This window comes from Pelobates fuscus, chromosome 4 (assembly GCF_036172605.1).
Source record: "Pelobates fuscus isolate aPelFus1 chromosome 4, aPelFus1.pri, whole genome shotgun sequence".
Classification (NCBI taxonomy): domain Eukaryota; kingdom Metazoa; phylum Chordata; class Amphibia; order Anura; family Pelobatidae; genus Pelobates; species Pelobates fuscus.
In genome coordinates this window covers 89,743,489-89,770,528 of record NC_086320.1, presented here as the reverse complement: position 1 = coordinate 89,770,528, position 27,040 = coordinate 89,743,489, and the positions used below count along the sequence as shown (strand labels likewise).

At 40.5% G+C, this 27,040-nt stretch overlaps 1 protein-coding gene across 1 annotated transcript; it reads left to right on the top strand.

Moving 5' to 3' along the window:
* Positions 1–26,128, top strand: SDCBP (syndecan binding protein). The gene is made up of 9 exons (XM_063451371.1): positions 1–145; positions 10,226–10,289; positions 17,459–17,537; positions 18,572–18,672; positions 19,271–19,432; positions 20,952–21,127; positions 22,424–22,595; positions 23,892–23,983; positions 24,902–26,128. The coding sequence occupies exons 2-9, from the start codon at positions 10,239–10,241 to the stop codon at positions 24,954–24,956; spliced, it is 888 nt and encodes a 295-aa protein (XP_063307441.1). The 5' UTR covers positions 1–145; positions 10,226–10,238; the 3' UTR covers positions 24,957–26,128.
* Positions 26,129–27,040: the final 912 nt, after the last annotated feature.

Below are 27,040 nucleotides of genomic sequence, written 5' to 3'. Positions count from 1 at the left end.
CCCTTCTCCTTTCTGGTCTTTGTCTTGCCTCCCAAGGTTGGCCGTCGACGTGTGACGTAATTACTTTCCCAGCAGTGCTCAGGTTCTTGCTGCTAACGGTAACTGCTCTCGGTTTGAGTTGCTCCTGGTCTTCCTCCGCTCACAGGTAAGAAGAGCCCCGTGAGCCGCCTCACTCACTCACTCTCTCTCTCTCTATCCTTCCGCTCACAGGTAAATGAGCTCGCATTGTCCGTGTGACACAAGTTTTTTTTTATTATAATTTATTTTTTACTTTAGGGACTGTGTTAAAATATGCGTTTTTTTAAGCGAATACCCCACCGTATGATTAGCAACATACAGGACGTGGGGAAAGGGCCTATTCCTGTAAAGCAATGAGTGAATGTGCAGCCCCCCCCCCCCTCACAGTGAGCTCTGTGTCTGCTCCTCCATTAGGGGGCTGTTGTTTTCTTCCTGTCTCTGCTTCCTGGTCTGAGGCTGCTATAGAGAGCCCTGGGTCTGCCAGTCCTTCCTGCAGGGCAGGTTTGAGAGGTGTCAGTGTGGGAGCAGGGCAGGTTTGAGGGGTGTCGGTGTGGGAGCAGGGCAGGTTTGAGGGGTGTCAGTGTGGGAGCAGGGCAGGTTTGAGGGGTGTCGGTGTGGGAGCAGGGCAGGTTTGAGGGGTGTCGGTGTGGGAGCAGGACAGGTTTGAGGGGTGTCGGTGTGGGAGCAGGACAGGTTTGAGGGGTGTCAGTGTGGGAGCAGGACCGGTTTGAGGGGTGTCAGTGTGGGAGCAGGGCCGGTTTGAGGGGTGTCAGTGTGGGAGCAGGGCCGGTTTGAGGGGTGTCAGTGTGGGAGCAGGGCCGGTTTGAGGGGTGTCAGTGTGGGAGCAGGGCAGGTTTGAGGGGTGTCAGTGTGGGAGCAGGGCAGGTTTGAGGGGTGTCAGTGTGGGAGCAGGGCAGGTTTGAGGGGTGTCAGTGTGGGAGCAGGGCAGGTTTGAGGGGTGTCAGTGTGGGAGCAGGGCAGGTTTGAGGGGTGTCAGTGTGGGAGCAGGACAGGTTTGAGGGGTGTCAGTGTGGGAGCAGGACAGGTTTGAGGGGTGTCAGTGTGGGAGCAGGGCAGGTTTGAGGGGTGTCAGTGTGGGAGCAGGGCAGGTTTGAGGGGTGTCAGTGTGGGAGCAGGACAGGTTTGAGGGGTGTCAGTGTGGGAGCAGGACAGGTTTGAGGGGTGTCAGTGTGGGAGCAGGACAGGTTTGAGGGGTGTCAGTGTGGGAGCAGGACAGGTTTGAGGGGTGTCAGTGTGGGAGCAGGACAGGTTTGAGGGGTGTCAGTGTGGGAGCAGGACAGGTTTGAGGGGTGTCAGTGTGGGAGCAGGGCAGGTTTGAGGGGTGTCAGTGTGGGAGCAGGGCAGGTTTGAGGGGTGTCAGTGTGGGAGCAGGACCGGTTTGAGGGGTGTCAGTGTGGGAGCAGGACCGGTTTGAGGGGTGTCAGTGTGGGAGCAGGACCGGTTTGAGAGGTGTCAGTGTGGGAGCAGGACCGGTTTGAGGGGTGTCAGTGTGGGAGCAGGACCGGTTTGAGGGGTGTCAGTGTGGGAGCAGGACCGGTTTGAGGGGTGTCAGTGTGGGAGCAGGACCGGTTTGAGGGGGGGGGTCAGGTTTGAGGGGTGTCAGTGTGGGGGCAGGGCCGGTTTGAGGGGTGTCAGTGTGGGGGCAGGGCCGGTTTGAGGGGTGTCAGTGTGGGGGCAGGGCCGGTTTGAGGGGTGTCAGTGTGGGGGCAGGGCCGGTTTGAGGGGTCAGTGTGGGGGCAGGGCCGGTTTGAGGGGTGTCAGTGTGGGGGCAGGGCCGGTTTGAGGGGTGTCAGTGTGGGAGCAGGGCCGGTTTGAGGGGTGTCAGTGTGGGAGCAGGGCCGGTTTGAGGGGTGTCAGTGTGGGAGCAGGGCCGGTTTGAGGGGTGTCAGTGTGGGAGCAGGACCGGTTTGAGGGGTGTCAGTGTGGGAGCAGGACCGGTTTGAGGGGTGTCAGTGTGGGAGCAGGACCGGTTTGAGGGGTGTCAGTGTGGGAGCAGGACCGGTTTGAGAGGTGTCAGTGTGGGAGCAGGACCGGTTTGAGGGGTGTCAGTGTGGGAGCAGGACCGGTTTGAGGGGTGTCAGTGTGGGAGCAGGACCGGTTTGAGGGGTGTCAGTGTGGGAGCAGGACCGGTTTGAGGGGTGTCAGTGTGGGGGCAGGGCCGGTTTGAGGGGTGTCAGTGTGGGGGCAGGGCCGGTTTGAGGGGTGTCAGTGTGGGGGCAGGGCCGGTTTGAGGGGTGTCAGTGTGGGGGCAGGGCCGGTTTGAGGGGTGTCAGTGTGGGGGCAGGGCCGGTTTTAGGGGTGTCAGTGTGGGAGCAGGGCCGGTTTGAGGGGTGTCAGTGTGGGAGCAGGGCCGGTTTGAGGGGTGTCAGTGTGGGAGCAGGGCCGGTTTGAGGGGTGTCAGTGTGGGAGCAGGGCCGGTTTGAGGGGTGTCAGTGTGGGAGCAGGACCGGTTTGAGGGGTGTCAGTGTGGGAGCACAGGTGCAGCAAATCCCATTCTGCACAAACTTTGCACTGCTTCTATTTTTATTATTATTTATAAAGCACCAACAAACTCAGCAGCGCTGTACAATACGTGGACTAACAGACGAGCTAGTCGAACAGGAATAGAGGGGGTTCAGGGCTTTGCTCACGTCCCTCTTCCACTTAAATGTTAAAGGAGCTCTACATCATTGCAGGGATACAAAAAAAGCCAAAACATATCTTTTACTTACCTTTTTTTCCCACGCAGCCTTTCTGTGGTGGACCCCACTTTCTTGGCTGAGATCATAGTTCCCCAATTTAAGGAAGCGGGGTAACCGCGCTGTTGTCTGCGCAGTTACACCGCTTCATTGAATTGTGGGTCACAATAATCTCAGGCAAAGAAGTGGGGCCAGACATGGGAAGCAGCACTGTGAGGGAGTAGAGGTAAGTAAAACTCATCTTTTAAAGAGAACCTGTAATTTCCATAGTTACTTTAGCTCTTTTAAAAGAACTTAAAATTCTATCTATACTTTGTGCTAACAAATGTATAGATTGGCAGAAAATCCTATTTAAAAAATAGGTGGTTCTGCCATCTTTATATCAGTGAGGAATTGAGAGACCTGGAGACCAGAAGAGACCTACCACAGGAGGTCCCTTTGCTCTCCACCCATAGCAACCATATCTCATGCGTTGTAGTTACTATGGGTGGCTAGGAAATATAGGAATAGAGTGACATCGGGCCGTTCAAATGTCTACATGCTGGCAACAAAGCCAGTGTGTCCGCATCATCGAGGTGGAGGTTTGCACTGCTTAGGGAAGTGTTCCCAAGCAGGGCAAATCAACAAAGTGCTGTGGAGTACTGGCAGACCGGTAAGGAGATAGCTGCAGGTAAGTGGTAACAGTTTCCCTTCAAAGTCTTTGAAGAGAGGGGCACATATAGGTAGGGAACACTTTAGCGATAGAAGTACATGTTTGTATTCCTAACTCTTTAGTGTTCCTTTTAAAGGAATGCAAACTTGTATTGTTAATGTTTTAGCTTCCCTGTCCTTATCTAGGCAGGTGCCCCCCACAACAAGGCTTCTTTCAATTTTAAATGTCAATATGCACATAACTTTAGTGTAAACGGAAGTCAATAAGATTTCATATCAACATTATGCTAGCAAAGGTATCTGTTTACTTCAATATATAAATGTTTTCAATCCCCTCCCTACCTGAGTGGGATGGACCTCGTACAGGTGCTCTCTTGCTCTCCATCACAATAACTACAATGCATGTAGTTGCTGTGATTTGATTCTTTAGCAAGTACAGCCTCAGAACTTTGAGTGTGAGAATGTTTACTTGTTTTAAACTTAGCTAATTGCGTTATCGAAAATTAAAACATTTACATATAACTGATCTAACCATCCCCCTACCCTGTCATCTACTTCCAAGAGGAAGTGGTGCGAGTCCTTAACATGAAGCAGAACTATGGTATTGTACTTAAAAGTACTTGCAGAAGCTGTTGTAACTCTGGCACTAAGTCAGTCATTCCCACCCGGGTTAGATGAAACTGATAATATTGGGGTATAATCTATGGGATTCCATGTAACCTGATGTGTTGAACCACTGTTTGACATTAAACTGGTAGCAGTGTTTAGAGACCACAGAAACGTAAAAGGTTACTTCAACCCAAAATTGTGTTTTCATAAAAGTCCGTTTCTGGTTAGTGTTAAAGCGGCACTATCACCTCCATATTAAAAAAATGAGTATTTAATAAAGATAGTGTCTTAATGAAATACTCATAACAATGTTGGAATTTCACTGAAGTTCCAACTGAGTCAAGAGAACTACAGAGACATTGAGGCCTGTGGATCTGCAATAGGCCTAAATGCTGTATTCTTGTGCATGAGAGAGAGTATAGCAATGACATCAGCTCCTGGCTCTGAAGCGTCAGGAGCTGAAGAGGAGCACCGCAATTAAGATGGCGGCACCAACGAGGGACAGGTTCAGGTATGTAATCTCACCCCTACCTGGCCACAGGATCACCAGCAGCGATGTCACAGTCAGGGGACTTTGCTACTTTTGCTGGAAACCTAAACACTTATGCCAGAACTATAGTGTTAAGAATACATGTTTGTATTCCTAACACTATAGTGTGCCTTCAAATATGTAGTTCTACAGTAGGACAGATTAATATGTTTTATTTGCTTCTCATCTACATATTTTTAGTAGGGGAAAAAAAGAGTATTTTTTTTGGGGGGGGGGGGGAGGGGGAGAGGAGAATTTATATTCCCTAGAGAGCTTTGTTGTGAAGAAATGTTCTGCCTATTTATGATGAAATTGATTTAAACTACTCCTTAATCTGTATCATATGACTTGTCATCTGAGTGGTCAGGAGGATGGCTTAACCTTGTGCTCTAATGCCTTGTGTAATATTCTCTTTTGAAGAAAAAAAAGAAACTAGTGTTTCACATTCGTTAAACATTCATTTAAAAATTTACCAGATTAGTTTAAATGCATCAAAGAGCAGACAGAGTGCTGCAAGAGTACAAACAAATATATGTCCAGTGTATATCATGGATCATTTAGAAAAATAGAATGTGACGGCAGATAAGAACCATTCGGCCCATCTAGTCTGCCCAATTTTCGAAATACTTTTAATTGGTCCCTGGCCTTCTCTTAAGTCTAGAATAGCCTTATGCCTATCCCACGCATGTTTAAACTTCCTCACTGTGTTAACCTCTACCACTTCAGCTGGAAGGCTATTCCATGCATTCCCTATCCTCTCTGTAAAGTAATACTTCATGAAATTATTTTTAAACCTTTTGCCCCTCTAATGTACGACCATGTCCTCTTGTTGTAGTTTTTCTACTTTTAAAAATAGTGTCATCCTTTGCTGTGTTGATTCCCTTTATGTGTTTAACCCCTTAAGGACACATGACATGTGTGACATGTCATGATTCCCTTTTATTCCAGAAGTTTGGTCCTTAAGGGGTTAAAGGATCATTATAGGGTCAGGTACACAAAGATGTATTCCTGACCCTATACTGTTAACACCACCATCTGGGCCCCTCGTGCCTCCATAAATATTGCAAAATCTTACTGTATTCAAGCCTGAAGCTGTAACTCTGCATGCTGTTTGACTCGGAAAAGCAAGCCGTCTGCTGACATCATCAGAAGTGGTAGCCTGATCCAATCACAGTGCATCCCCATAGGATTGGCTGAGACTGACAGAGGCAGATCAGGGGCAGAGCCAGCATGATTCAAACACACCTCTGTTCAATCAGCATCTCCTCATAGAGATGAATTGAATCTCTATGAGGAAAGTTCAGTGTCTGCCTGCAGAGGGAGGAGACACTAAATGTTTAGATGCATTCTAGGCAGCCATGACCCAGGAAGGATCTCTAACAGCCATCTGATGAGTGGCCAGTGAAGTTATCACTAGGCTGTAATGTAAACACTGCATTTTCTCTGAAAAGATAGTGTTTACAGCAAAAAGTCTGAAGGTAATTATTATACTCACCAGAACAAATCCAATAAGCTGTAGTTGTTCTGGTGACTATAGTGTCCCTTTAAATGTTTCGATCATATCCCCCCTGTCTCGTCTTTCCTCCAAGCTATACATGTTAAGATCTTTTATCCTTTCCTGGTAAGTTTTATCCTGCAATCCATGAACCAGTTTAGTAGCCCTTCTCTGAACTCTAAAGTATCAATATCCTTCTGGAGATACGGTCTCCAGTACTGCGTACAATACTCTAAGTGATGTCTCACCAGTGTTCTGTACAATGGCATGAGCACTTCTCTCTTTCTACTGCTAAGGCCTGTCCCTATACAACCATTTCCTTCTGCTCTATTACATTGTCTTCCTACCTTTGTCATCTGAAATAATTATTCCTAAATCCCTTTCATAAGATGTTGAGGTTAGTAGGTTATCAAATATTCTGTACTCTGCCCTTGGGTTTTTACACCCAAGATGCATTATCTTGCACTTATCCACATTAATTGTGAGTTGCCACAGCTCTGACCATTTTTCTAATTTATCTAAATAATTTGCCATTTGGCTTATCCCTCCTGGAACATCAACCCTATTGCAAATTTTAGAATCCTCAGCAAATAGGCATACCTTACCATCAAGACCTTTTGCAATATCACAAATAAAAATATTGAAGAGAATGGGTCCAAATACCTTGCTTCGAATATACTCTGTTGACTACAGGGTTAATCCAACCTCTAGTGGCTGTCTTCCTGACACTATAGTTATCCTTTAATAACTTTGGGTGTATCGCATCAGGCCCGATCGACTTATTTTCCTTACTTTTGACAGTTGAAATAGAACCTCTTCCTCTGTAAACTCACAAATGACCCATTTATCCTTTTTCTTAACCCCTTAACACCGCAGCCAAATGTACAAGTTGTGAACGAAACAAAATGTAAACAAAACCTGGCATTTGCGCTATATGTCTGTCAAACCGTAATTCACCTCTTTCATATTAAATGCACCCCCCCTTATTATATATCATTTTATTCAGGGGAAACAGGGCTTTCATTTAATATCAAATATTTAGCTATGAAACATAATTTAATATGAAAAACATGGGAGAAAATAAGATTTTTTTTTTATTTTTTTTAGTTCTACATGACATTTTAACTGTCAATGTCATAATACTGTTTGCTTTTACTGCAATAAAATACACATATTTGTATTCAGCAAAGTCTCACGTGTAAAACAGTACCCCCTATGTACAGGTTTTATGGTGTTTTGGGAAGTTACAGGGTCAAATATAGCGTGTTACATTTGAAATTGAAATTCGTCAGATTGGTTACGTTGCCTTTGAGACTGTATAGTAGCCCAGGAAATAAATTTACACCCATAATGGCATACCATTTGCAATAGTAGACGACCCAAGGTATTGCAAATGGGGTATGTCCAGTCTTTTTTAGTAGCCATTTGGTCACAAACACTGGCCAAAGTTAGCGTTAGTATTTGTTTGTGTGTGAAAAATGCAAAAAACGCCAATTTTGTCCAGTGTTTGTGACTAAGTGGCTACTAAAAAAGACTGGACATACCCCATTTGCAATACCTTGGGTTGTCTACTATTGCAAATAGTATGCCATCATAGGGGTAATTTTCATTCTTGGGCTACCATAGGGTCATAAAGGCAACGTAAGCAATCTGGCGAATTTTAATGTGAAAAAAATGAAACACAAGCCTTATATTTGACGCTGTAATTTTTGAAAACACCATAAAACCTGTACATGAGGGGTACTGTTGTACTCGGGAGACTTCGCTGAACACAAATATTTGTGTTTCAAAACAGTAAAAAGTATTGCAGCAGTAATATCGTCCGTGTAAGTGCTGTTTGTGCGTGAAAAATGCAAAAACCGTCACTTTTACTGGCGATATCATCGTTGTAATACATTTTACTGTTTTGAAACACTAATATTTGTGTTCAGCGAAGTCTCCCGAGTAAAACAGTACCCCCCATGTACAGGTTTTATGGTGTCTTGGAAAGTTATAGGGTTAAATATAGTGCTAGCAAATTAAATTCCCTATACTTTCGGCATGGGTTGTCAGGCAGGTCCCGCTAATTGTAATTACATAGGATACCTAATTATGTAAAATTATTACATAAATATATGTGTAGAATTAATATATGTGTGTGTGTATATATATATATATATATATATATATATATATATATATATATATATATATATATATATATATATATATATATATATATATATATATATATATATATATATATAATTTTTTTTTTTTTTTTTTTTTTTTTTTTTTTTTTACACTTATTTTAATTTGATTTCAGCCAGCAGGGGGACTAACTGTCATTACAGTTGGTCCCCCTGCTGGCAATGCCTGAGCCAGCTATCCCGGCCATGTGATTGTGAGGTCCTCGCAAGGACCTCACTCTCACATGACCGGGAGGGACCGGAGGAGGAAGATCTGCCGCGGGGGGGCTCCCTGGGAGTCCCCCCAACCGCGATCGCCGGCGTGGGACCGCCGGCGACCGGGTAAGTAAAAAAAAAACGGCGGGCGTATATTTACGTCCTGCAGCGTTTAGAGCCGCTTTTAACAGGACGTAAATATACGTCCGCCGGACTTAAGGGGTTAACTGAAGTCCCTCTCCATTTTTCATCTGTAAATACTGAATAAAAATATTAAAGGACCACTATAGGCACCCAGACCACTTCAGCTTAATGAAGTGGTCTGGGTGCCAGGTCCAGCTAGGATTAACCCTTTCTTCTATAAAACTGCTTTTTTTTTACGTTGGGGTTAATCCAGCCTCTAGTGGCTGTCTCATTGACAGCCGCTTCTGCGCTTCTCACTGTGATTTTCAGTGAAGACGCCAGCGTTCATAGGAAAGCATTGAGAATACTTTCCTATGGACTGGCTGAATGCGCGCGCGGCTCCTGCCGCGCATGAACATTCAGCTGATGACGAGAAGGAGAGTCCCCCGCCCGGTGCTGGAAAAAGAGGTAAATTTAAACCCTTCCACCCCCTAGAGCCCGGCGGGAGGGGGGCCCTGAGGGTGGGGGGGCCTAGAGACCCTATAGTGCCAGGAAAACAAGTATGTTTTCCTTGCACTGTAGTGGTCCTTTAATTGAGGCAGTCAGCTAGACCTTTATCCTCTTCTACATACCTTCCTTCTTTTATTTTAATCTAACTAATCCTTGTTTTACTTTTCTTTTCTCATTTATTTATCTACACAATGTTATTTCCCCCTTTTCTACTGACTGTGCTATTCCGTCTTCTGTGTGTGCTTTGGAGGGTCTTATAACTTGCTTAGCCTCTTTCTGCCTAATCTTATAGATCTGTCTTTCTTCCTCGCTCTGAGTTTTTTTTATAATTACTAAATGCTAACTTTTGTGTTTTTTTTTTGTTTTGTTTTTTTTTTACTATTTTGGCCACTTCTGTAGAGTACCACAGTGGTTTCTTAATTTTTCTGCTCTTCCTGACAAGCCTAATGGAATCTTCTGTTGCTTTCAGCAGTGCAACTTTTAGATAATCCCATTTCTCCTGGACTCCATTTAAACTGCTCCAGTCTGACAAGGACTCTTTTACGAATATTCTAATTTAGAAAAAAAGTCTGTTTTTCTCAAATATAAAACTTTTGCTGTTGTGTGGTGTGACTCAGTCACTGTTGTTATATAAAACCACACTGACTGGTCATCACTAGATCCTAAACTTTCACCTACAGTAATCTCTGATACTAAATCTCCTTTTGTTAACACAAAATCTAGTATGGCCTCCTTACGAGTTGGTTCCCCAACGACTTGTTTTAGCGATAATCCCAGTAGAGTTTAGAATATGTGTGCTCTTGGCACAAGCAGCTGTTTTGGTTTTCCAGTTCACATCTGGAGGATTAAAGTCACCCATGATAATACCTTCGCCCTTCATTGTAATTTTAGCTATCTACTCAACTAGTAGATTATCTAACTCTTCTATTTGTCCAGGGTGTCTGTAAATCACACCTACACGAGTTACTGTGTGATTTCCAAATTCGAATGTAACCCAAACGGACTTTGTTCGCCTCGCTAGATTTTTTTGCTATCCTTCACATACAGGGCCACCCCTCCCCCCTTTTTTTGGCTTCTCTGTCTTTTCTATATAAGGAGTATCCTGTTATTGCTTTATCCCAGTCATCTTTCTCATTATACCATGTCTCAATAACAGCCACTAAATCTACATTAATTTTCTTACCAAATATGTCTTCTTTATATTTAGGAACATTGCAACAATGTCTTTGTACCCATCACTTGAAGACCTCAAAGTCGACAAAGTTATCCAGGTATGCTTTCTTCAATTGTCTGTACCAGGGTGGATTTTGATTTAAATCGCTATTTAGTAAGATTCTATTTAAATTGTCATATTTAAACAAAAACTCATTCGTGCTGGTTGTTATATCTTTGATTCTGGCAACCAGATGAAGAGATCATATTTAGAATAATACCTTTTCAGTTTTGTTTAAGTTATCAGAACTGATTTTATTACATACCACTAGAAATACATAAATGATGAACTTATTGCAAGGTGATATTTCTCTAGTTTATTAGGCCAATTACTCATGTTTGGAAAGCATGAAGGGGCACTATAGGCACCAAAACAACTTTAACTTAAAGGAGTGATTTTGGTGTATAGATCATGCCACTGCAGCCTCATTGCTCAATTCTCTTCCATTTAATAGATGTTTTAAGTAGCCCTAGTCACACCTCCTTGCATGTGACTTGCGCAGTCTTCCTAAACATTTTCTGTAAAGATAGATCTAATGTTTACATTTCCTTTATTGTCAAAAGAAAAAACGATTATAAATAGGATGGCGCAAATGAGAGAAGGATCTTAGTACATGCAGCAACCAACAAAAACAAATCCTGGTAAAACGATTTGAACATAAAATAACTTAGTGGTGATGGTGCGCAAAAAAAAAAAAAAAAATATATATATATATATATATAAATTCGTATTCACTATGGGCCTCTTATAGAGAGTGAAAGTAACCCTGTGTACATAAAATGAGGTGTTTACAGAATGGAAATATAAATAATTGAAAAACAAACAGTGGTTGTGGTGAAACAAAGCACAATCTGTAGGTATACTTGCAAACTTGGAAATCACTCTGACACCTATTAAGGAGACAAAAACAGAAAAAGAGCTCCTAGGGCAGCATAGTAATTAACTTATAAATATATAGAATAAAGCAAACAGAGGTGCCTTTTAGGTGTTACACTCACAAGATTGGAGTGGTAAAAGCACCACTCGTTGCTATAGCACTCAGGGAGGATCAGCCCCTAGAGTGCGTGGGATCCGTGGAAAGGAAGCTTGCAATCCGGATCTCAGGTAAGTATACTTTATTAATTTAAATTTAAAAACAGCAAAACTTGTTGTGGAGGTAGTTAGTCCGCTCACCAGCCTCAGGAAACCGCAAAGAAAGTTCCATATACTCATGTAATGTAAAAAAAATCTTCCGGCTGCTATCCTGGCTGCTGTTGCTGACTGTCTCCAAATCACTTCCTGGTTCCGGGTCCGTAATGCATTTCGCCCCACCCACAGGGCTTTGTCAAACGGCTGATGCTTCCTCCCACTTATTAGTAGCACTGCTGATCCCAGTGCTAACTGATAGAAATGGGGTCTCAGATATTAAAAAGAGAAAAAAATATATATATATAGGTTTTTTTTTTTGTTTTTGTTTTTTTGTTTTTTAAACTTGGAACAAAAATGGGTTATATTGCCTAAACAGAGTTTTTCACATATTTCTGTGGGCAATAAGAAACTCTACAAAAACGTATTTTATTCAATTAGCATTATGAATTTAAGTAGATATATACATTTAAAATTCTAAATAAAAAAAGACAATTTCTTTTCTTAAAATGGCAGCACACATTCTCATAATACCACTAAAAATCCATCTAAAAACCGGATTAGGGAACAAAAAACATATACACCCCTACATAAATGGGGGTATTTACCACTTTGAAACTTATTTCATGGCAGCTCATTTGTTTAGAAAAAAAAAAAGAAAAAGAAACAACTACTTTTGAAAATACTTAAAACTTGATAAAATGGGGTATATTGCCTAAACCTTTTTGTTCCCTAATCCGGTTTTTAGATGGATTTTTAGTGGTATTATGAGAATGTGTGCTGCCATTTTAAGAAAAGAAATTGTCTTTTTTTATTTAGAATTTTAAATGTATATATCTACTTAAATTCATAATGCTAATTGAATAAAATAAGTTTTTGTAGAGTTTCTTATTGCCCACAGAAATACGTGAAAAACTCGGTTTAGGCAATATAACCCATTTTTGTTCCAAGTTTAAAAAAAAAAAAAAAAAACCTATATATATATATATATTTTTTTTCTCTTTTTAATATCTGAGACCCCATTTCTATCAGTTAGCACTGGGATCAGCAGTGCTACTAATAAGAGACTTATTTTGGACTTTGAAATGTTGATGAGAAAGGTTGTATTGATTTTAAAATGGTGGGTAACATGGACTGGTGTGTATATAAGACACAGGACAGTGGGAGGAAGCATCAGCCGTTTGACAAAGCCCTGTGGGTGGGGCGAAATGCATTACGGACCCGGAACCAGGAAGTGATTTGGAGACAGTCAGCAACAGCAGCCAGGATAGCAGCCGGAAGATTTTTTTTACATTACATGAGTATATGGAACTTTCTTTGCGGTTTCCTGAGGCTGGTGAGCGGACTAACTACCTCCACAACAAGTTTTGCTGTTTTTAAATTTAAATTAATAAAGTATACTTACCTGAGATCCGGATTGCAAGCTTCCTTTCCACGGATCCCACGCACTCTAGGGGCTGATCCTCCCTGAGTGCTATAGCAACGAGTGGTGCTTTTACCACTCCAATCTTGTGAGTGTAACACCTAAAAGGCACCTCTGTTTGCTTTATTCTATATATTTATAAGTTAATTACTATGCTGCACTAGGAGCTCTTTTTCTGTTTTTGTCTCCTTAATAGGTGTCAGAGTGATTTCCAAGTTTGCAAGTATACCTACAGATTGTGCTTTGTTTCACCACAACCACTGTTTGTTTTTCAATTATTTATATTTCCATTCTGTAAACACCTCATTTTATGTACACAGGGTTACTTTCACTCTCTATAAGAGGTCCATAGTGAATACGAATTTATATATATATATATATATATTTTTTTTTTTTTGCGCACCATCACCACTGTAAGTTATTTCCTTTATTGTACCTTCTGTTTAATTTAGAATTTATTTTATCCTGCTCTGTTAACAGCCTATTGTACCCTACAAACGTTCAATTTACAGAGCAGGAGATAAAAACATTTAAAGCAGGTTAAAGGAACACTGTAGGCACCCAGACCAATTCAGCTAATTGAAGTGGTCTGGATGCAGTGTCCCTTTTGTACTTAGTGCTGCAATGTTAAACATTGCAGTGTTTACATTGCAGCACTAAGTCTGCCCTCAGTGGCTGCCTACCAGACAGCCAGTATATGGCTTCTGGAATCCAAATTGACTTTTGGTCTGTTATCTAACGCTGGACATCCACCGCTCTGCCTGAGGACCTCCAGCTTCATATTTTTCCCAATAGGAAAGTATTGATTCAATGCTTTCCTATGGGGAGGTCTAATGTGCGTGGCATTAGACGTCGCGGGACGGAGCAGGGGGCGGAGCTTCGACCCAGCACTGAGGGACATTGGCGCTGGGATCAGACAAGTAAATGGTTTTTAACACTTTATTTACATGGGGAGGAGGAGTGTGGGGAAGGGGGAGGCAGAGGGATCAGTAGTGACAGCATCCCTTTAACATCTGATTGAAAGTTAAACCATTTTTAATGCAGACTGTGTGAAAGGAGGTATGGCTATGGCTGTATAAACAGAAACAAGTGATTTAACTCCTAAATGGCAGAGAGGTGAGCATTGAGACTGTTTGAGCATGATCTATACACCCAAACTACTTTATTAAACTACTTTATCCCTATAGTGTCCATTTAAGTTAAAGATGTGGGATTAAAGGAACACTGCATTTCAGCTTACTGAAGTGATTTATGTGTCTGGAGTCTGTCATTATTTTTTTTTACCTCTTATAAAAGAGATTTCTATCAGGCAGCCAGGTAGGTTTTCTTCTGCATCTGTTAGTTCCACAGAACGAACGGAAGTAGCAGGCATAATGTGCTGCTACAGACTTTCCATCCTTCTCAATGAGCTGTAACCCCCCTCCCTCATGTGTGGTACAGCACAAAGGCTTCTCTGTGCTGGGGAGGGGAGCTTGCCAAGGAAGCAGGTATGCAGCTTTTGCAAGTTGCCTAGCTTGAAATGTTACACATACAAAGATATTGATGTTTGTGTGCTAGGGACTAGTTACACACCTGTCACGAGTAACTTAGGGTGTCGGGAACTTTGAACTGGGCTTCCTAGTGTCAGATCTGTGCATGTTTTTACTTTTGTCGTCAGCACTCATAGCACGCTAGTGACAGGTGTAGTCGCCTTCTGCCTGCCCCCCCCCATCACTTTATACAGCTCTCCCTTCATTTCTTTTTGCCCTTCCACTCGCGCTCTCCCTCCCCTTGCTGGCTGTGATCCAGCGAAACGGTACAAACACAGATTTCTCTCTGAAAAACCTGTGATTGGACCGTGTTACACCTCCCGCTGACATACGATGGGGTAGGGAGATCAAGGCCAGGACCTTCATCCAGCACTGATTTCCAGGTAAGTTTTTTTTATTTTCTTCAAATTGTTAAATGCGGACACGGGTAGTTAAACAGTGTCAGTAATGTGAAAGTAGGAGAATGTAGGAAATGGAGAAATCTAACCAGGACAGTTTTGAGATCCAGTTTGACAATATTTAATAAAGCCAGCATCTTGCGTATCATTTTATCTCCTGAGCATTTGTCATTGATCAGCAATTTGAGGTTTATTTATTGATCATTTTTCTCAATTCGACAATTTTAAAAACCTGGTAGATTTAGCAAAACATTAATTTCAAAATAATCTTGACGTAATGAATACAGCTAATGCAGTTCATGCTAGGTTAATAGATTGATGAACCTTAATGATTCCAGTAGCTAGGTATGCAGAAGAAAAATGTTTGCAGCCTCATTGCCATCAGTTCCATCAATATTTTATCATGTTTGTTCAACAGGAATTTGATTTCACTAAGGTAATTATGTTCTTTTGTTAGACATGTACACTGATCAGCTACAACATTAAAACCACATGCCTACTGTAATGTAGGTCCCCCTCATGCTTCCAAAACAGCTCTTGTGCTTCGAGACATGGACTCCACATTACTTCTGAATGGGTTCTGTGGTATCTGGCACCAAGACATTGGCAACAGATTCTTTTAAGTACTGCAAGTTGCGAGGTGGGGCCATGGATTGCATTTATTGTCCAAGCACATCCCACAGATGCTCAATTGGATTGAGATCTGGGGAATATGGAGGCCAAGGCAACACCTTGAACTCTGTCATGTTCCTCAAACCATTCCTGAATATTTTTTGCAGTGTGGCAGGGTGCATTATCCTGCTGAAAGAGGCCACTGCCATCAAGGAGCAGCATTGTCATGAAGGGTTTACATGGTCTGCAACAGTCTCTAGGTAGGTGGTACGTGTTAAAGTAACATCCACATGAATGTCGCAACCCAAGGTTTACCAGCAAAAAAAACTGCCCAGAGCATCGTACTGCCTCCGCTGACCTGCTTTCGCCCCATAGTGCATCCTGCTGCCATTTCTTCCCCAGCGCACACACACCCGGCTAAATGAAAACCGGATTCATCAGTCCATTCAATCCTCTTCCGTTGCTCTTTGGCCCAGATTTGACTCTCCTGCTGCCATTGAAGGCGCTTTTGGCGGTGGACAAGGTGGGGGACGGGGGTCCTCATGGGTACCGGTCTGCAGTACACAGCCCCAGATGAAGCAAACTAAATTCCACTGTGTGCTCTGATTCCTTTATATCATGGCCAGGGTTACATTTTTCATCAATTTGAGCTACAGTAGCTCTTCCGTGTGATCAAAAACCAGAGGGGCTAGCATTTGATTCCCATCTGCATCAATTGGGGTGACCCTTATGCTGGTTCACTGGTTGTTCTTCCTTGCACCACCTAGCCATTGCATGCTGGGAACACACCACAAGACTTGCAGTTTTGGAGATGCTCTGACCCAGTCAATTAGCCATCACTACTTAACCCATGTTAAAGTCACTCAGGTTTTTCTGATTGTCAATGTTTCCTGCTTCGAACACATGAAATGGACTGTTCACTTGCTGCCTAATATATCCCACCCCTACAGGTTCCATTGTAACAATATAATCAATATTCTTCACTTTACCTGTTAGTGGTTTTAATGTTGTGGCTGATCAGTATATACAAATCTATCAACACCTAGTGAAAGAATACAATCATAAGAGTGAAAGGTTCTGTCACAGTTTGCAGCATTCGTAATTCTTCCAATCTGGACAGTAGGTAAAGTAGTAAAAAATTAGCTTTCTAACTTCTTCTCATCAGTTTAGTCCATTATCTATTTCTCTTGCAGTTTATCTGGCAAGCTCAGTCAACTCAAAGTGAACCCTTTGAGTGATCATTTGGAAGAGGGCAAAGCGGATTTGAAATCTGAGTAAAGTGCTTCATGAATCATTTATTTTAAAATCTGCACTTTACTAAATTGTAGGGAAGGCTACTTAATACCCCAGTCCTTGCTGGACAGTCATTTGTGGGATATGATCTGATGACGACAAGCCTCTGCAATACCTAATATAATACACATCTATTTATTTTATTTTATTTTTTTAATAAAAGATATTTGAATTTCTTTAATTTGTTTGAATAAAAGTACATTTATTACTAAGAAAAACAAGGTATGCCTCCTAAATGTAATATTTTTTTTTCACTACTTGTTTACTACTGTTTAACTGCATTGCATGCCTTCTTGGGTTTTCCCTTTCAGAATGTAATTTGTGTTGAGTAATCTTAAAGGATTACTACAACCACTTCAGTGATTTGTAGTGGCTATGGTGGAAGGAGTCAATATGTGCACTGTTTTAGCTTGACAATCCGCAATAAAGATCTTGGCACTTGTGTTACAAGGGCTAGTTGCACCCCTGGCACATGTGACTTTGGAAGCCCAGAAGTCTGGGCTGCCTAATGTTAATTCTGTTCATGCGCTCAAGCAGGCGAAATGGTCCAATCACAGGCTTCTCTATGGCTTCTCTATTCTCTGTGACGTCAGGAGGAGGTGATTGCCAGCAGTTTCATCTGGCGCTGGATTTTGTTTGTAAGTTTTACAGTGTAGTTATTTATTTACAGTAAATTACCATGGGGGACCCAGTAGTAATGCCCAAACACCTAAATAGTTAGCAGAAGACTATAACATTAGGAATACATGTTTGTATTGCCATAGTGTTCCTTTTAAGAAGATTGTGTCTTGTACTATAGCACAACACTTGTTTTTTGCTGACCTAATGTTTATGCATTTTATTTCAGGCGCAGACAGCTTTTTCATCAAACCATGCTAATCCAGCTATTTTGTCAGAAGCCTCTGCATCTGCACCTCAACCAGGAGGTATTTTGTTTCATTGTTTTATCAGGAAAAGATATGTTTGACATGCCGTCACAGAAGTAATGGCCATGCCATTTAATTTTTTTCAAATTGCACTAGTTTTAGGTCTAGATTAAAGGATATTTCATATAAAAATTTCCAGGCCATCCTTTTAAAATAATGTTCACTGTCATGTACAGTATTACCGCCACTAAACGTGGCCTTAATCCTGCAATTTAAGCATTGCTATTTTTCAGAGTTTGGTGACTTTAGTGATTCTTTAAGCAAACCTGTTTACAAAAAATAGCTGGCTTCCTTGGTGACTACTTCACCTTGGATCTTTGTCCAGAATTGCTTCTTACAAATACTGCCACATATGCTCCTTCATTTTCTGGACTTGTCTGCCTTTCATTGGCTGTTACGTGACAGTAAAAAGAAAAGGTAATAGGCGATAACTACAGTATAGTAGAGGGTGCAACTGGGCTGCAGTAACTAGTGCAAGGATTCCCAGACCTTGTGGATAGTAGAGTATCAAGAAGAAAAGGAAAGTAACCGTGCCCAAAGATTATGTACAAAACTTAATACGTACACAGGTCTTTTGAAATTATACAAGTATTGGACTTAAAGTAAAACAGAAGAAACAATAATAGTGCAATACAGTAAGTACGTGATGTGTGATTACACTCACATTTAATTGAGCTATATCAGAGCTCAGCGCATGGATGGAACAATTCCCGTCTAAGGATATAAGTTGGTATAGGCGTCCCAGATGGCTCAAATGGAGTGCAGTATATAGAACATCTGTAGGAATAGATACAAAAAGAATACTCCAATGGTGAAATAAATATTTGTAAATGTGGAGTAAAATAAATAAAGTAACGTACTCACATTTCTCAGAGCAAGACTCTTTCTTGAGCACCTTTTTTTATTTTTTTGAAAAATGTAACTCTTAATCTGCTAGAGAAACTAAATGTCATTCTAAAAATATTTAACAAATGTATTTCCTATTTTTATTTTAATGTATTTCTTAAGATGAGCATTATTTTTCCCTTGAACAGGATTGTATCCTAAATTGTATCCAGAGCTTGCTCAGTACATGGGAATAAATCTGACTGAAGATGAAATACACAAAAATATGGCACTGGTTCCCTCTGCTGGGGTATGTCTTTTTTTTTTTATTCATTTTTTTTTTTTTATTAATCTCACTGTGTACTATAAGAAAGGTAAAATAAAACTTTCAAATGAAAGTGAAAAATGTAATCTGTCTAGTTATGAATGTGATTTGCTGGTCTACTTTCTTAACAAATATTGTTTGGGCAAAAAGTAATACAGCATAAATGCAGATCACTATTTGATGCTTTGTCAGAATGATGATAAAATTGTGGCGTTTTCAAAATTAATGTGCTTGCTTCCTCCTTGTTTATATGTTCTATTTCAGTTGTTTTTATATCATGTCAGCTCTAATTTCTTTGTAACAGGACATCATGCCCTAGACAGGGTGTGAGTACTAGAGCATGGGTTCAGTTTGAAAATGAGTACTGATGTGTGTCTGTGGGATAGGAGTTGTGTGCGCATCTGGATTTAAAAAAAAAAAAAAGTTTTTGTTTTCATGATATTTTTTTTATAATGATCACCTGGCAAATTAAGGACTTTGTGTTTAGTATCACACTAGAACATTCTTCAATATTGTTGACAATCAGGTTTTTTTTTTTTTTTGTTTTTTTTTTAATGTACGTATTTATTTTTTCCTCTCTTAGCAACAAGTTGCAAGACCCTCAACCTATAATAACATGGTGGCTCCTGTGAGTGGATGTGATGTTGGAATTCGCAGAGCAGAAATAAGACAGGGAGTTCGTGAACTAATATTGTGCAAAGACCAGGATGGGAAGATTGGGCTTCGCCTTAAGTCAGTCGATAATGTAAGCAATCAAAAATAATAGACTGGGCAATACGTTTTTAATCACACACAAATCCTGACTGCTGGATGTGCACTCCAATCTTTACAGGTTAGAGATTAGTCATGCAGGACACTTACCATCATAATGTCTTGATCTTCTATTGCAATACCCAGAAATATTTACCAACACAGACACCAGGCTACACTTTACTTACTGTGATATAATTCATATTGTAGGAAAGGTCTATTTCATAGCCGCCACTAAAATACCTTGTGGTTAAGATATACAACTGCCCAAAATGTTTGTAATGAGGTAATTAAGACTTGGGTTCAATCAGAGTGTAGCTTTTTATACGTACCTTTCGTCTTCTTTCATTGTGTTTGACAACTGCATGGATGCATAACACTAGGATACCTAGCAATTTTCTCCATTATGACATTCTAAAAGTTCTGCACTATAAGGATCATTTTTAGTACATTTTATAATGTAGTCTATTTGCATAGTGTAAGACAAGTAATCAACATATTTTATGTCTGTGTCCTCATTAAGGCGTCTCTGCATTACAAGTTGTCTTGCATGTTTAAAGTGTCATATTGAGACTTATGCCCATATGTAATGTTCTGTCAAAACGTTTTATGCAGAAAACTAAAGGGGAATTGTCATTTTTTTTCAGAAGTTGCACCATTAAAGGGACACTATAGTCACCCATACCACTTTAGCTCAATGAAGTGGTCTGGGTGCCAGATCCCTCAGGTTTTAACCCTTCACATGTAAACATAGCAATTTCAGAGAAACGGCGCTGGATTAAGCTAAGCTGCTGAAGTGGTTTTAACCCATTCAGCCCAGCGGGAGGGGGACCCTGAGGGTGAGGGTCCCCCAAGGATGACCTAGTGTCAGGAAAACGAGTTTGTTTTCCTGACACTTTAGTGATCCTTTAAACAAAACATTTAAAATCACCTATAACTTGTGTTAACATTTTGTTTAAACTAACACCAAAGTGTTAGGAGCACAAACACATCTTATACTAATAATTTAGATTATTCCCTCCCGCCCCCCTGGGTGACAGCCACTAGAGTTGGACTTGGGTACCAATTTAAGCACGTTGTTTCTCCGTAAGGGAACGTTCAAACTGCTCAGCTTGCAGGGATAGGCTCTAGACACCAGAACCACTGTAATAATTTGCTTTTGGCATTTATATAAGGCTTGATTCCATCATATATTTTATGGTGCGCAAATGTTTGAGACCAATTTAGAATTCACTTCTTTTTTTAAGATGTTAATTATGTGGCACTTGTGTACCACATTCAAATGTTCACGATTTAAAGTTGTGTAAAGTCATGGACGTGTCAGTCAAGATTAACGTTAACCCCTGATTGCCTTACTCACTTATTTGTTTTTTGTTTTTAGTATGTTTCTTTTGTGTGTGTCAGAATACAAATCTATAAATAAACAAACATTTCCGATTTTTAAATGGCTTAACTTTAATGCTTAATATATTACCAGTTTTTTTATTTTATTTATTATTTTTGAATCCATTTAGGGTATTTTTGTACAACTTGTACAAGCCAACTCTCCATCATCCTTGGTTGGCCTGAAATTTGGCGATCAGGTTTTGCAAATAAATGGTGAAAACTGTGCTGGTTGGAGTTCTGACAAATCCCATAAATTTCTGAAGCAGGCTGCTGGAGAAAAAATTTCTATGGTGGTTCGAGACAGGTATTATTTTGTATGTATATTCTTCATTTAGCGATAACTGATGAAAACCAGGATTTCCTAGGTACGAAAGAGGAGTGTGTTTGTTTCACAGTACATTGCTAAACGTTGATTAAACACTCAACTATTACAAACTTTTCAAATAAATGATCTGTGAGTTGGTGAACTCCAAATTTTACTGAATATATTATTGAATAATAGAAACCAGGTACAGGAAACAGCTTGGTTTCCTGTTTCTACATTTAATTGGGCTTAGCATGTTGAAGGAAATCTTTCCCAGCTTTGTTGTGCTACTTGTAAACATGTATAATACATGCTACACTTCTTTTAAACCAGTAGTCTCTAAGCACCAGCCTTCCTAAATAGTTTAATGCAGGTCAAGCTATCCCATAATAGAGAAGTATGTCTAAGCCCAAGACATACTTCATTATGTCCTCTTTGTTGGTGGCCTTGTCCATATCAGGGCATTGATCACACACTTATTTCTTTGGTTTGGGGTTGCTGGAGCTTTAGTGATTAAGTTGGCTGACTCATGCAGTGCAGGTAAACCACCTCCATTGAGATCTCTGCCATGATACAAATGCTGCAGGGATATGTGTAGCTGTGTGTGTAAGAGTAAGGTTTTGTGTGCGTCTGAATGAAATGAATGAATAGGAGTATAGAGTTGTGCGTATGTGTGTTCATCGGGTGTACAGATTGGCAGCCCCCAAGAGAGATGACAACTGCACGGGCTCCCAGAAAAATTGACTTTAAGACCACTACTTTAGACTTTTAAAGGATTACTACAAGCATTGTAACATTCTACAGCCTGGATAGTGGTTATGATGCTGGGTGTACCCTGGGCCCATTTCCCAATAATGGAGCAAACCGTTTTGCCAAGGTTTGCATTATTGCCTAGCGTTTATTAGCGAAACATTGCACATATGTACTCCAGGCATTATGATTACTTCAAATCACTGAACCTGTAATGGTGCCACATTGTGTACATTTCTGCGGGATATGTGGAATCTTTTATAAATAAACTTTTACAACAACTCTGATGTAGCATAATTCATAATATTCATAATATGTAGGTTTCATTAGTGCATTTATCTGTTTGAAATGGTTTCAATTATACATGCTGGAAGCTGAATTGTCTGAATTTCTTAATGTGTAAATTATCCCTGTGGGCCCTCGCTATCATATATACATGGATTATTGTGTTTACTTTAGAAATCCGAGTAGAATAATTAATTTTATATAAAATAAAAGTATATTTTCCACTTTGTTCTCTGGATGACCTCTTTCACCTTATTCAAGGCCTTTTGAACGCACCATAACCATGCACAAAGGCAGTGCAGGACATGTTGGCTTCATTTTCAAGAATGGAAAAATAACATCAATCGTTAAGGATAGCTCTGCAGCAAGAAATGGTCTCCTCACAGAACATAACCTGTGTGAAATCAATGGCCAGAATGTGATTGGGCTAAAGGTATTTTTATTTTCTTAACCAATTCCTACTGAACCTCTGAAACCGTTAACATGTTACAATTTAGAGAGTGTAGCATGCAATCTAAGAGAATTTTGCATTACGAAAAAAAGCAATATTTCATGATGAGTAAAGACTGTTTTACATTATAGAACACTTTCTCACGTTGGTAGTCTTATGAGCTTCCTATGAAATGGAATGTGTTGCACTCTTATGCACTATGATATGCAGATAGTTGATTCTTATTAAAATAATTACGTACAGCTTCCTCACAGCTGTCTTTGAGAAATTTATGGCTTTAGTGTCGGCTTTATATTCAAACCCGTCGGCCAAGGTAGCCAACAGTCGGTTCTTGTCCTCTGAGTTCCTCATTACAAATGGGACACAGCAGAATTGTCCCTTATCCCCCCCTGTTGAACATTTTAGCTTTAGAGCCCTTGGCTAATCTCCTATGTGCCGATCCCCATATACAAGGACTTAAATTAGGAGACACTGAATACAAATTTACAATGTTTGCCGATGACAGCATGCTGACCTTCACAGACTCTGCCGTGTCCCTGCCACGCTTTAACGCTATTCTAGACGTACAGCGTCTGCTCGTATTACAAATTAAACGTAACTATAAAACAAAAGCAATGCACCTCCATCTGGATGCCGCATTGCTTGCTAAATTAAAAGCGGAGTATGCTTTTCAGTGGGGCAACGACAATCTCACTTTCCTGGGTATTGAATTTCCAGCTCAACCCCAGAAGTTATACCAGGCAAATTAGGTCAAATTGTCCACAGATATTAAACACCAACTCTTTATTTGCCTGTTTCTGTGACTATCAGATTATCGTCTTAGGCATGGCTCCTTGCTTAAATACATACATTTAGAAAACATTTATTATTATTTTTTTCCCTTCAAATACGCAACTTGTGTTTTAAAAAGTGTGTTTCTTACTGAACGTGTACTAAATAATATAGGATCAAAAAGTACTAGACTGTTTTTACACACAAGTTTAGCAACTTGGAACAAATAACATTTTACCAACACTTTATTTTACATAGGAAGTCTTTCTCAACACATTCAGTACATAATTTCATATATGCAAATTTAGAGTCTGTGAGTGGTATTTTTATTCCAATATGTTTATTTTGATATTTGTTTATTTCAAGTATGGAGCCCTGGTGATGAGGTTTTTGTAAGTTTATTCCAGATGGTGAAATTTGTTTTCTATAAAGATTTTTTTTTTCTTGTGTGTGGCAGATTTGCCAAAATATGGCATACTTTTTTTAAAAATAAAAACTGTTTCACAGGATTCCCAGATTGCTGACATACTTGGAACATCTTTGAATGTAGTGACGCTCACCGTAATGCCATCCTATATCTATGAGCATATGGTAAAAAGGTGCGTAATGGACATTTAGTTACATAACTTTAAATGGGTTTTACAGATACATATCGTCTTCACCACAGGAAATGGACTGTAATGGAAAATGATTGCCCTGTTGGAATGTCCTCGTCTATACCTTCCCCCCCTGTCTCTCTCCCTTGCCCCCTAGTCTCTCTCCCTTGCCCCCTAGTCTCTCTCCCTTGCCCCCTAGTCTCTCTACCTTGCCCCCTTGTCTCTCTCCCTTGCCCCCTAGTCTCTCTCCCTTGCCCCCTCGTCTCTCTCCCTTGCCCCCTCGTCTCTCTCCCTTGCCCCCTCGTCTCTCTCCCTTGCCCCCTCGTCTCTCTCCCTTGCCCCCTCGTCTCTCTCCCTTGCCCCCTCGTCTCTCTCCCTTGCCCCCTCGTCTCTCTCCCTTGCCCCCTCGTCTCTCTCCCTTGCCCCCTCGTCTCTCTCCCTTGCCCCCTCGTCTCTTTTAGCCAGGCATATACATTTAACTTGCCGCCTTCTTACCATATAGATTTTATACTTGCCTTATGTTTTTGTTTTTTGTGGCTACCTTTTCCAGAACTTCAATATGTTTATTACAAATGCATAAAAGTAAGTTAAAATGGGCAAATATCCTGCTTTTTATGGTAGTGTGTGGTTCTGCTCCGATATAGATCTAGAGAGTATATATTTATTTTGAGAGAGCGAGAGTAATCTAAACTGCTCCTCCTAAAATCAGATGCTGTACATTTTTAAATATCTTCTACAAATAAAATGACAATTTTATACACTATTTTTGTTTTTCACTGAATATATGTGCTAGCTATTCATCTCATGTTTTTCTTTTTCCATTTTTATTGTTGTAGCTGTCACATTCACGGTCTGTTGTATAGTATATATGTAGCCGGTATTGAAGTTGTCTTAACTGAATATTCATTTCTTCTCCATTAGAATGGCTTCAAATGTTATTAAGAACTTGATGGACCACAGTGTTCCTGAGGTTTAAAGGATATCGTCACATTTTGCCTGAAAGCAGAATCTCTACTGAGCTTGGACATATTTTATTCAGCAGCCATCTAGGATATCTTACAAGACCAATATTTTTTCTTTTTATACTGCATGTTAACAGTTGCATTATATAAAACTTCAGGGCCTATTCCAAGTCAGCTCTAAATATATGTATGTGCTACTATTACTCTTTTTTTCTATAGGTAGACTACCGCATTTCGATCATATGTTTAATAGCTGTTATTTCTAGTCTTGCAAGCGCTGAATGAGTGTTTGTTTCACAAACATGAAAATCTCCTGAAAACTCTGATTTAGTTATCAGCCATGTTACTTGTACCAGTATCTGTTTACTCCTATAATAAGATTATAAATGCACTATTGCTTTAGATGGTTGATTACTAATTTTACAGTTAGAGAAGTGTGCCTGAAAATGCTGTAATTTTCTATTACCTGTACAAGATAGCTATTTTCATATGTATTGATCCTGTAAAAATGCATGTAACGAATAACTCCTAGAATGTGCTAATTGCTGCGATTTAAGTTCTTCAGCACACTGATGGCTAATGTTGGGCTTTCCATGATGCTCTACAAGCACGGTTAGCCATCACTGTCCTAGCAGAACGTAGGTATGAAGAAGATTCTAGCAAACTCTGAATGTCAACAATATGTCGTACACAAGGTCATGTGTTGGCAACAACCATTAGTTGTAGACCAAGTTTCTCCAGTGATGTGCATGGTCTATTCCAGATCGAAGCACAATTATTTACAGCTTCCCCTCCATGATTTAAGTCCGTTAATATTACTACCTTGAATAATGTCTGTTTAATTTTTTAATCTGTCCATTAGTTATCTTTTTGTAAACGAATGCTGTTACGTTGCTGCACATAGCCAGATATAAGAATTATTGCAAATTCCTCCAATTTATTTTGCATAACAGATTTGAGACTTTTGACTCCAAAAATCTGTGGGGTATTTTTTTTTGCCTCTTAGATAAAGTACATTTTCAAAATAATACTATTAAAGGAAAAATGTCTGCCTTACTGTAATACATTCAGTGGTTTGGTTTATGTACAAAACATATGTGCTACCACACTTTTCTTATGTATCACTGAAATCTTTTAAGGCATACAGCCTACGTATCAAAATAAAATTATATTCAGATACATGGTATGTCTGCTTACATGTGCCTATTTACACAAGTATACAAAGGGGAAACTTAAAAATGTGACAAATTTACCCTAACACGTTATTTTCTTGTAAGTAAATGTGATCTTGAACAACATTGCAAATTCCTAGCCTGCATAAAACTATCAGCACAGATGCATACGATGATCAATATCTAATATTCTGGCATCCTTAAATATTCCTAATTTTTGAAAAATCTGATTGACAGGATATCAAATTACAAACACTGTTAGCCTTTTCTGAAGATTTGTCTAGAGCAGCGTTTCCGAATTGGTGTTCCGTGAGAAGAAAATTGGGTTTTGCGGCAATTTGCTGATCGGGTAGCCCAAGCATCAGTATCATTGAACAGGGGCCGGTCAGCAGCCATTAGCAGCTTTCCCTGGGTGCCCCTGGTTTGGCACTTTTCCTTCACTCAAATGAAACCGAACACCAGCTCCCTGGTGGCTGTTCGTATGAAGAAACTCACAAATTGTCCTCAGCAGTACTTAGCCGCGATCGTTATGGAACTAAATCCGGCATGAGGACTTTGTAGATCCCCGGTCACCTCAGCGGTACTTAAGTCGCGAATGGAACTGTTTTCAGCATCAGGTGAGCTGTGTGGTTCCCAGACAACTTGGCACGGGGTTTTGATCGACTTTGCAACCCGCCAGGAGAGCGCTTTTTGTAGGGAAGGTGCCAGAGACCATGGGGCACGAATGCCACCTAAGAGCCAGGCGGGGTAGCCCAAGCATCGGTATCATGAGGCACCAGTGACCGGGAATGGTGCAAAACAAAGGAGTTGGCTAGACTCCCAATAATAAATGGGGTTTTGCTCGGGGCCAATTTATACAATACACAAGATCCAGTGCACTCACCTATCCACTAAACAGCAACTTCAATGTTGACAGATGTTATTAG